The sequence below is a fragment of the Phlebotomus papatasi genome, chromosome 1 (genome assembly GCF_024763615.1).
Source record: "Phlebotomus papatasi isolate M1 chromosome 1, Ppap_2.1, whole genome shotgun sequence".
In the NCBI taxonomy this organism is placed as follows: domain Eukaryota; kingdom Metazoa; phylum Arthropoda; class Insecta; order Diptera; family Psychodidae; genus Phlebotomus; species Phlebotomus papatasi.
Genome location: NC_077222.1, coordinates 1,555,936 through 1,568,450, shown reverse-complemented (window position 1 = coordinate 1,568,450; position 12,515 = coordinate 1,555,936). Strand labels below are relative to the sequence as shown.

Genomic DNA, 12,515 nt, shown 5'->3' with positions numbered 1-12,515 from the left:
ATTAGAAACTTTCCCTTGTCTCCATTTGGATTAATTTGTTTTCAATATAAGTATTTTGCACTCGCGTATTTTTCTTGTATTTAGGAAGTTTTCAAATTATATTTAAATAATTTTCACTAAACAGTAGCATTCTAGAAGAATCAAGGAGCAAATTTATGTAATTCTCTTCAGAAAAAATATGAACTTACTGTGTTGAATCTTCTGTCAAAGTTAAAGCATCTGGAAATGGTTTTGAATTAGGACATTTACCCTAAGTCCACAAAAGCATTTATGAAACTTTTTGTGATTTTTTTCTTTCGGAATGGAACTCAAACTTAACATTGGAATAAATTACCCCCTAATTGACAATATTTTTCTCAGGGTAAAGTGAATTCGTTGCAGAGTTATGCCCCTGTTACTTTTATAATGAACCTAATACACTTCAATTTTAAGAGTTTAGCCAGATCCTTCGTTTGATCTCAAATTACTAAGAACTTGTCCATCAGAAACCGAATTTCTGATCATTTTTACACCGTGGTTTTTTTTCTACCTTGACGTAATTAATGGAGAAATTAACAAAGAATGGAGTAATTTAACATAAGTGCTGCAGACTTTGCAAAAAACTATATGTACATACTGTCGCCACTAACATTTCATTACGCCTTTAAGTTTTTCCCTCTGAAAATATCACGAAATGAAACTTGTAACTGGATCATGTAGGATGATCGACATTTATTCACTTTATTGACTTTTTCTCTTGCACACTGTCTGAGATTATTTTATGGTATTACGCTTTAAAGTGCCCATACATTCTTTATTAATTATCTCTGGGATATTTTCTCAAGAGACAAATTGATTTTGATGGGAGAAATTTTTGCAAAAAAATGAAAACTTTGCACACAGAGAGAGAAAATCAATCTTTTGCTTCATTAAATCTCAGCGATATCAAAAGTTCACCCAAGTACATTAACGAAAAAAAAGTGTTCCTATTACGATAACAAGAAGGACAGCGCACAATTCCTTCTTTTCCAAAGTGTCTTGAAGAATATTCAAATTAGAATGACTTCAAAATCACAGCCATGAAAGAAACATTGCCATTGAGATTAAAAGGAGCATAAGTCCAAAGTTGGATTTTAATTATGTAAATAGTACCACTTTATTATTATATATGTAAAATTGTTAGAAAAGTAAGAGATTTACCCTATATATTTAAAGCTCAACCCCCTGACTTTTATGTATTTTAATAATAAAAGGAGAATACTGAATTTCGAGTTTAGTTGAAGGAAAATGGAAGCCCCATCTCTCTTGCTTTTAGCACATAATGTCTCATAAGAATATTCAATCTCTCGCCTTTTGTATTCAAAGAACAATGGATGTTCGTAAAAGTCTAGGAAGAGAGACCAAGAGAATAACAAAAGTAACACAAGACTGCGTATATTTTTCTCGTGCTCAAATGTTACTATTCCCTCTTTTTTCCTTATATTAAATATTGATTATGCGAGAAGAAAAGCACATAAAGAATAGTTATTCAATTTCGCATTTATTTTATATCTATTCGACAATTCAGAATAGAATAACATAGATTCTATTGTGTCTAATTAATTTCTTCTCATTATAGAAGATATTATTTCATTTGATTGCAATTATTTAGTAGAATTGGAGTGAATTCATTTACCTTATTCATCATCGTCAATTTCGAAGTCCATGAACTTCTTTATAGCCTCGTCAACATTGCCATTCGTGAGAAGGTAAGTCCTCAAAACTTCATAGGCGCACCTTATTTTGTTCCTGACCAAATGTGGAGCCTCAAAGTCAGCAGAAGAATTCCTAAAAGCACAAAATTCATCTATTAGTTGTTTTTACGAAGAAAAATTGTAAAAACAACTAATTTCAAAATTTAATTCCCTATTTAAATTTTAAAATATTAACTGAGACGAAAAAACTGAAATTTGTGCCACAAAAAATGAAAAAAATCAAGCTAATATAACAATAAATCGCCTTAGAACATATTTAGTTAGGGTAAGTGTGCAAAATTCCGGCCAGCTTGCAATTTCGGCCACATATTTGTTCCTCGAATTTAACTCTAGAAATAATACAATGCAAAAAATAACAAAAAATGTCCCTACGACGAGCAAGATGATCTGAAAAAGACATTGGAAGAATTCCGGGAGGGCAAGGACTATGAGAATGAAAGTGGCCGAAATAGGCCACCAAAACTATGTTTACATTTTTATTCATTTTGAAATATATCAAGAATGATTTTAGAGAAAATGAAGACGATAGACTGTCTACAAGGTTCCAAGGAATACTCCTTATAAAAAGTTAACAAAGTAATAGCCGTACTCACTATGGCGCTGTTATCTTGTAATATCGTTATCTCGTTATCTCGTTATGTTCTCGTAATGTATTTTATAAATGAAAAATTATAACAAGATAACAGATAACGGAGATTACGAGATAACAACGCCATAGTGAGTACGGCTAATTCAATTTATATTAAAAATATAACATTTCAAACTTGAGACTTTGGTGCTTGCATGCAAACCATGCCGAAATGCTTAAGCTTAAGTTAAAGTTTCAAATCAACTCAAAGGTTTCAGTGATATTTCACACTAATCTTGACAGTTTCCAGAAGTATTACGGGCCTTCTAGATCCCGTTTCAACGATGAAGTATCAGACCACCCAATTTGGCACACTTACCCTAATTTTACTGATCTTGCATTTAAAAAAATAGTACAAATAACCTTAAGGAAAAATAGGAAGACAGACTACTGCAGAGGTGCGCAAGAACCCGTTTGAAACCGTACAAACGTGAAATGAAACATGTACGTCAATGATAAAAACGCTAACTGAACAAAATTATTTTGACGTTTATTCGATTTCAAACGGTTCGTTCCTGCACAACCCTGGGCTAATGAATTTAACCTATAAATTATAATTAATTAAAAGGTTATGTACCATCAAACAAGTGTTTTTTGAAAAATTAGTAACCTTTACAAATAGATAATGTTAAAAAGTAAAATCGAAAATAGTAGAATCGTATTGGAAAAACAGTAAAACGAGCTATTTTCTTGGCTATTTTCCGATTTAAAAAATTAGCAACATTAATTAAAATATAAATTGATAATTATAAATAGTAAAATTAACAAAGCAGAAATTTCGACATCATGAAATCTATTGCAAACAATGGAAAAAAATTGTTTTTTGAAAAATTATTCAAAATAAAAAAAAGTAAAAACTTTAAAAATTAGTAAAATAAACTAATAAATAAATAAATTTCTGAGAAAGGTAAACTATTTCATAAAATTCAATAAATTTTGGGATTTCCAAAATTAGTAGAATCAAAAAAGTAAAAGATCGGCCACATGAAATCTCTCTCAATCAATAAATAAAATTATAATTTAAAATTGAGTAAAATGAACAAGGTGGAAGTTGAGGGACTCTAAAAACTATTTAAAATAATCAGAAAATGCTGCAATCACGAAAATAGTAAAATCAACAAATAAATTCTGCAAAAAATTAAGAAGTGTTTAATGAATCTGAAAATTAGTAAAATTAACAAAAAGATAATTTGATCAACTTTATCAAATTGCTTTAAACCTGGAATGACCAGTATTCGATACAGGAATTGTTATTTAAATAATTAGTAAAATTAACAAAGTAGAAATTTCGGTCACATGAAATCTGACACAAGAAATGAAAGAGAAAATTTTGCCGTTTGGAGACTTAATAAGTCCCTCAAAGAGGAAATTTATAGACTATAAATCCTTTTTAAATAAATAAGAAAATCACGAAAATTAGTAAAATTTACAATCTGAAATTTTTTTAAATAAACTCGCGATAAAAATAAATAAAAGCTTGTTGATCTTGAATTTAGTAAGCAGAACAATTTAATAAGCTTGAAGTGAAAATTCAAAAATTAGAATTGCAAATGTTACTATTTCAAAGAATAAGTAAAATTAACTAAGAACAAACTTTTTTTCGCATGAAATTTCGTGGAAGTAGCCAAGGACAAAATTTTTCTATATGTAAAAATTAGTAAATACAATTATTCGTCTATTATCATTAATCAATATCTCAAATAATGAAGAAAATGCCCCAATTACGAAAATTGGTAAAATAAACAAAGTAGGAATTTTTCAAAACCATGGAAAAGGAAATTTGACAACCTTTATAAAAATACAATAAATTTTAAATGGGAATTCTTGTCATTTTGAAAATTAGTAGAATCAACAAAGTAGTAATATCAACAAAATGAGTAGTGCTGTAAACAATCAAGAAGATTTTTTTCTATTAGAAAAATTAGTAAAAAAAAAGTGACAAATATTATCAACAAATAAGCTTTATCAAAAAATCAAGAAAAGAATGTTATTTTAAACATTAGTAAAATCAACCAAGTGAGTTTTCGAGGAGCATTAAAAATAGTAAAAATGACAATGTTGTAAGTTTTACTATGTAAACTCTGAAAAGAAAAATGTTTTATTAAATGAACAAATGAATTTTGTTGAAATTTTGTCAAAAGGATGTTATTTAGCAATTTTACAAAACTTTTTGTTGAATTTTATTTGGAAAAACGTCCTTTTGACAAACTTTTAACAAAATCCAGTTGCCCACCGATTTGACAAAACTTTTCCATATTCTGTATGGAAAAACATCCTTGTTATTTATTTATAGATTACATTTGACTTTTGAGACACAAATCTCTTGAAAGTGTTCACCGCCGTCTTAGCGTTGGTGACCAACCTCCAGAACAAAACGGTGGAAAAGCTCTTCCACTTGAACTCTTTTTTTTTGTCTTTTTTTTACAAACTTGTCTTGTTAATTTGACAAAACATTTTTTATTAGAGAAAGTAAATTTAATCAAATTTCTCTGTCAAATAAGTAAATAGATAGCAGACAAAATCAATGGATTATGTATTGCTTTCATTCTGTCTCCTGCTGAGGCAGATAGCAATAAAGGCATTTCAGTGACAATACGTACATTTTCTGGTGAATCATCTTGACACGTTCGTCAGTAAAGGTCTCCTGATTCTCAAGGGATCTCCGGATGTTGTGCAATTCATTAGCATACTGCAGAGGACACCTCCCATCGACAATCTTATGTGTTGTCTGAAGCCTTCCACTGTCATCAAAAGTGCTCTCAATGGTGATTTCCTTCACCATTTCACGTGACTCACACAGATCCACAATGTCCAGATAGTGAGTGGAGAAGAGGGTAATGGGTGCTGCTGAGCATCTCTTGGATAACTCTTCAATACACGCCACAAGAAGGCTTTTTCCCTCATTAACATTGGTTCCACTGCCAAATTCATCAATCAAAATGAGACTTCGAGTTGATGAGTTCTCCATAACATTTGCCATTTGATGCAGATCATGAAAAAATGAAGATGCATCTTGGTGTATGGACTCTATATTGTGAATTCGGGAATAGATGGAGTCAATGATGCTGATTTCAGCTGAAGTAGCTGGTACGAAGCATCCAATGTGCGCTAAGTATACAATTATTCCCACTTGCTTCAAATAAATGGACTTTCCAGCTGAATTTGGTGCTGTTATTATTGTTATGAGATTCTCCATGGATTCAGACACATGAATATCATTTGGGATAAAATTAACGCGTTCCTCCATTAGGGCATGGCGTCCCTGGTGAATTTTCAGTAATTTATCTGGAAGCATTTGGGGTCTAACATACTTCCGGGCACCCACAACTTGGGCCATTGCCATATAACAATCCAATTGAGCACATCCCTTAACAATACTCACAAGTTTTGCCATATTCTTTGCAATGACACCAATTAGATCTTTGCAAATTTGTTGTTCTCTCACACATATATCATTGTACATATGACCATATTTATCATTGAGTTCCATGCAACATGGAGTGCTATAGTAGAAAAGATCATTGGTTTGAAAGAGAAATTTGGACCCCATTCCTGGTCCACTTGATGAATCACTTGGACTTGCCATGGGACTCTTAATAGCTATAACAAATCCCATTTCTGGCACCATCGTATACTCACAGCTCTCAAAAACCGGAAAATACTTCCGGAGTTCGGCTTGAGTGGCATCCGGAATGTTCATTTGAATCTTCCGAAGATAGTCTTTCTGATTGTCCAGTTCAACATCAAAACCCTCCTGTACGATAAATTTATTCTCCTGCATTCCCTCATCAATGTCCACAATTTCAGTGATTGCCATAAAAACCACCATAATCTCAACCTGATCCTTAACAGCTTCCCCCAATTCCTCAATCAATCCACTATTCTCCCCCTCCCGGACACTATCCCGGCACAATTCACAAATTTTATATGCATGTGCAACACTACTGCGAAAAATCTTCCAAAAGTACATCTTATCGGGATTCTCCAAAATCTTCTTAAAACACCGACTTATCTCATAAACCTGCTTCATCATTCTCTTCAATCGCACAACAATGCTCGTATTCTGTTGATTCAAGCACCACTCAATGGTATCATAGCGCTTATTTAGCTCAGAAATATCATTAGTTGGCTGCTGCAAAATCATTTTCAATTCATCAGACCCAATTTTCGATTGGCACTGATTGAGCAATCGATAGAGCGAAAAGCCCATCTGTTCAGCACCTTTGAGGCCCTTCATGAACCCCGAAGGATGTGTGGCTGTACTGAAGATTTCCAGTGCCAGATAAGTTGAATCATCGATTAAAACCTGACTTTTCAGCGAAAATACTTTGAGAGATGAAATGATTGGGGGCATATTGTCTGCTGAGATGGCTTTCCAATTTGTATCCATATATCTCAACAAATTGCCCGCACTCTGAATCACCAATTTCTGATGTGGCTGAATGTGGGTTTCCAAATACAATTTCTTCTCCACTTCGTCCTCAAGACCTTTTTTTTATACACCGCCCCCATTCAAGCAGGCCGATGAAAAATTACAAAGAGTGTGATTAATTCTTAAACTCCAATTTAGAAAGCTCTAAAGAATAATTCAGTGGATTTTTCTAAATCGTATTTTTCCCTTTCAGTACATGGCGCCATTGGCGGTAGTGTCCCTTAATCTCTAAATTCTAAACATAACTTCAAAAAAATTTAAGATTGTTTTCTTCAAAATATTCCCCTTCGAAAGCTGAATGAGACACAAAAAAGAATAGGGACACGGTATAGACTACTTTTCCGGATATATCACTGCTGAGTCTTCACCAGAACGTAATAAAATTGAAAGATAACAATTATTCTGTGGATGAATACAAATAATTCAAATTTCTGCAGTAGGTATTTTAAATGGGTCCCGGTCAAAATCCAGGAAAAGCCAAAATTCCGAAGGTCAAAATTCTGATAATGGGTCAAAATCCCGAAAGGATCGAATTCCCAAAAAGGCATGATCCCGAAAAGCCACTATTCCGAAAAAACTAGAATCCTTAAAAACCAAAATGCCAAACGCCAAAATCCCGCGAAAACTAAAATCATGAAAAACCGAAATCCAGAAAAGCCAAAATCACGAATGGGTCGAAATCTCGAAAATAAAAAAAATCAAACGGGTCGAAATCTCGAAAATCCGAAATCTCGAGAAAAAAATATCTTGAAAAACCAAAATTCCGATAGAATGTGTCAAAACCCCAAATAGCCAAAATCCTGAATGAGTCAAAATCGCGAATGAGTCAAAATCTCAAATGGGTCGAAAGCCCAAATTCCGAAAAAAAAGACTTTGAAAAACCAAAATCCCGAAAAGCCAAAACCTCGAATAACCAAAATCCCGAATGAGCTAAGAGCCAGAAAAGCCAAAATCCCGAATTAGCCAAAATCCCAAATAAGTAAAAATCCCGAATGGGCCAAAATTCCGAATGGGTCGAAATCCCGAAAAACCAAAATCTCGAAAAGCCTAAATTCCGAAAAGCCAAAACCTCGAATAACCAAAATTGCTAATGAGCTAAGAACCCGAAAAGCCAAAATCCAGAATTTGCCAAAATCCCGAATAAGTCAAAATCCCGCCGAATGGGTCGAAATCCCGAAAAGACAAAATCTCTAAAAGCCAAAATCTCGAAAAACCAAAATTCCGATAGCCAAAATCTTGAATGAGACAAAATTCCGAATAGATCGAAATCCCGAAAATCCGAAGTAATGAAAAGACAAAATCCCGAAGAGCCAAGATCTCGAATGGGTCGAAATTCAGATAGCCAAAACCACGAATAGGCCAAAATTCCGAATGGATCTGAATACCAAAAATCCGAAATAACGAAAAGACAAAATCCCAAAGAGCCAAAATCTCGAATAGGCCAAAATCCCGAATGTGTAGACACCCAAAAATCTAAAATTCCGGAAAAGCCGAAATCGCGAGAAGCTAATATCCCGAATTAAAGTATCATAACTACTTCTGTGATTTCAATCGCGCTTTCTGGAGTTAAACGAAAATTCCTGTGTTTTCTGAAATACTTCCACACATTATCCACCGTATAAGTTAGCCCCTATCAGGATTTTTTTTAGCCCGTTCGGGTGTTTGTATTTTCGGGATTTCAACATATTCTAGATTTTAACTCTTCAGGAATTTTTCCGGCATTGATTTTAAATTATTGAAAGAAAAAAGAAATTGTGATGTTTTCTTAACTTCTTGACAATATTAAAATACTTAGGCTTCAATTAAATGGGTGTATTTAAGCATGGAAATTTTGATTCAAAATCTCTATTTCGAAATATAATAAATGCCCCTATGCTTATGTTCGAATATTTTGACATTCAAGCGATTTTAAATTAGCTTTTTCGCTTTTTTTTAAAAAATGTTTCTTTCGTAAATTGTTCTTGATACTTGGACAATGCCTCGTACTACAGTTGTTAAATGAAAAATGTAATAACAAGTTACTCGACTTTATTTCGATTTAAAGACAGTTCAAGATCTAAAAGATGTATTAAAAAAAGTCAGTGATAAGTCTAAATGGGCTTATGGTAGGTGAGATTGACTCCGTTCAGTAATAACCTTATTCGAAAATCTACCGGAAGCCTAAAGTGCAAATTCACGTACTGGCCGCTTTAGCACTGATTGTTCTGCCATTTCGAAATTGGGTATCCTTGACACTTCTATCGTCAACAAAGTGTGCAAATTAAATTGGATATTAATAAATGTCTTTTTGATGAACTTTTCCACTTTTGTGTAACTCGTCGGTTTTAACGTTCGAACTCCCATTGGTTTTTTAGGTAAGTTCTCTCTGATATATCTTCGAACTGCTAAAGAAAAACCTCAACCGGAAAGAGCTCTCAAATCGGGAAGGTTATTACGAACGATAGGAATCTGTCATTGCAAATTCGATTTGGTGGTAAATTCGAAGTTCTATCTAAACGTGTCGAAAAAAATGGAAAGTCTGCCAGATCTTGTATTTTAGTCGTCAGGACACATTTGGGGGAATTATAACAAAAGATGCAGAAAATTTATGTCAGGTACGAAACACTGAGAGTGAATTTTCGAAACTCATCGGATCATAGCACACTGAAGTGTTTTTCGAAATTTCCCCGTTTATAAAAAATATTAGTCGTTTAGTAATTAGCTTTCGGTCGAGATATTTTGGCTATCAGACCATCAGGGAGGAGCTCGAACTGAGAACTAAACTCCTTCACAGGGATTTGAAAGCAGCCTGATAATATGAAAAAGGTTTTTTGGAAATGCATTGTAAATCCGCAACGAAAAAGAGCCATATTGTGCTACTCTTGAAAAAAAAACATGACATAACCTCAAAAGGATAAACTCTCCGTTCATTTTTTTTTTAAACTTTTATATGCCTGTCTAACTGCGTTATCACACTTGCACATTAAAATTTTAATGTGATTCACATTAATTGTCGCTTGTGAGCGTCCAAATATGTTATTTGTGTCTTTGAGTCACTTAATATTTGGGTTTTTTTCTATTTAATGATAAAGAAGTGGACTTGGCCTGCAAAAATAAGTTTAAATTTACCTAAAGCATAAATATTTTTCACATTAAAAAATTAAAGAGAAAATCGCATTAATTTTTCGCATTAATGCTATAAATCAATTTATATCAAATTTTTCGGGCCAAGTCTACCTTTTTATCAACAAATAGATCAAATTTTGAATATAAAATGATTCAAACACACAAATTACACATGTGGACTCTCACCAGCGACAATTAATGTGAATCATATTAAAATTTTAATGTGCAAGTGCGATAACACAGTAAGGAATACCGAAAGCTTATAGACCATTCAGACGTTTTCGATAACGCTGATAGAGTTAAGTACTGAAATAAATCTAAAATCCAAACATAACCTCACATTGTTAACCTTTAAACTTAACCTCAATTCGTATTTATTTAATTTATGCATTTTTGAGTGTAACAAAAGTGTCTTCATGGTCTTCATGAATTACAGAACTGACAAATTTAACACGATACAATGAGAATGTTTTTCTTTTCTTCACCAAATCACACATAAATAAGCTCCGAATTACATGAAATGTAATGTTAACGTGCCTAAGAACACCAGCAATCATCACAACAATTTCTGCATCGTTAAATTAGGTAAAGAAAACACACTCACCTGATATCTTGATACTCCACAAACGCTGACGATTATTCAGCATGGACTTCTCACTCTGTGGGAAGACCATAAAGTTATTTGGCTCAGACGTCCCATGGATGGCTGTAGCGGTGTAATCTTTGGGATTGGCATCCTCAGGTAGCTTGAGTAAAGTCATTACTTCACGCAGGAAACTTTCATGACCACTTGCCATCACGGCAATGGGATTGAGTTGGCGAAAGAGATTGTGAGTGTAGGAGAACATTGGACGGAGATCTGTTATTTCGGGCACAATAAACATCTCCATAGTTTGGATAACATAGAATGATGCTGATAGTGTTGCCGAATCCCAACACAAGGACAGCAAATGCTCATATTCCTCTGATAAATCTTGATTAATCGCCAATAAACTCTCATTTTCCTGTCTCTTAGAATCCATTATTGTTTCAACACATTCAGCCATAATATAACACTTTGCTGATAATTTGATAAATTAAGTTCAATTTTCGGAAATGTCTCTTGTGTCTCCTAACTCTGATTTTGGCATGTGACTGAATATTCCCCTGGAAACAACAGGAGATGGATCATTAAAGTAGAACTTTACGAGATTTTGGCGCCACCATTGGCAATTAAAACAACTTCACATGGTTTGCAATGTCAGGGAAATCATAAAATTTTCTTCTAAAATTCAATCAAATATTAATAAAATTCATTCACATTCAGCTGTACCAAACCCAAAATTGAAATTTTCATTGAGAAATCCACAAGCAGTTTACTTATAAAATCTAATAAATAAAATATTAATCAAAAGGGGAGTTGAGCATGAATTTAGGATACTTATTAAGTTATAATAACAGTCCATTATAGATACTTAATTTATATGTACCTACACGTTGTAATGAGATATTTTTTCGTAGAATTAACATACTTCAGCAATAAAGAATGCATAAGAAAGCGCTTAGGGCGTCAAAAGAGCCACTATACGCATATTTTAATATGCAGCAGGATTTTTTTTATGTTGCATAGAGAGAAGGGTTCAGTGATCGGACTGGGGGGGAATTCAGGGGGATAAAAAATGAGATATAAAAATGTGGACGAGAAGATAAAACGGAAACTATCCAGAGGCAACAACATAAAACTGCATAAGGTATATAAACTTCACTAATACCAATCCAAAGCAAAGTAAAGGAAGATTCTACTTTCGAGGAAACTGTATTCTTTCAATTTCAAAAGAGAGAGCAATATTATGTACATATAGTGCGACTTCAATAATGTAAACAAATTCAGATTAAACCCATATACACTAACGAGTTCTTTTAAGTAAAGAAGTTCAAAATCAACGCTTAACGGTTTGAGATACCAAGTTCAGGTTTAGAGGACCCCCACATCCTAAAAGTCAGCATTCAAAATAACAAAAGCCTTAGCAAATCCCAGCATTTCACTGTCAATAATCTGGAGGATTATCAATATCAATGATTATTTAATAGTCCTTTGGGAAAGTGTATAAAATAAGTCCTTAATAAGTACTTATTTCTGTCGTTCAGTAATGACTTCCCTTCCCCGATTTAAGAGCTCTGTCCGGTTGAGGTTTTTTCTTTACCGATTCGAAGGTATATCAGCTATATCAGAGAGAACTTACCTAAAAACTCATTGGAAGTTCGAAAGTTTAAACTGATATGTTCCACAAATTGAGTAAGTTTATGAAAATGACGTTTCTTTGAATGAAATTGCAATTAAAACGTTCTAACATCCTGAAACTCCACAAAATTACACAAAAATTAACTTTTTGCAGCAAAAATTTACACAGTGTTGATATTCGTTGACAATTCAAGTGTCAAGAATACCGAAATTCGAAATGGCAGAACAATCAGCGCTTAAAGTGGCGAGAACGTGAACTTGCACTTTAGGCTTCCGGTAGATTTTCGAATAGGTTTGGCTTGGCTTTGGAGTGTCTTTGTCCCTTGGAAAGGTTATTAATGAACGGAGCCATTAAGTCCTTAATCAGGGCATTTTTAAAGCTAAATTAGCAACATC

General features: G+C 33.3%; 1 protein-coding gene across 1 annotated transcript; it reads right to left on the bottom strand.

The window, feature by feature from the left end:
• Window positions 1–1,511: 1,511 nt before the first annotated feature.
• On the bottom strand, window positions 1,512–11,038 carry LOC129799863 (mutS protein homolog 5-like). The gene is made up of 3 exons (XM_055844120.1): window positions 10,503–11,038; window positions 4,962–6,849; window positions 1,512–1,806 (listed from the first exon to the last, which is right to left on the bottom strand). Exons 1-3 carry the CDS (start codon window positions 10,942–10,944, stop codon window positions 1,656–1,658), a joined length of 2,481 nt encoding a protein of 826 aa, XP_055700095.1. The 5' UTR covers window positions 10,945–11,038; the 3' UTR covers window positions 1,512–1,655.
• Between the last annotated feature and the right edge of the window lie 1,477 nt (window positions 11,039–12,515).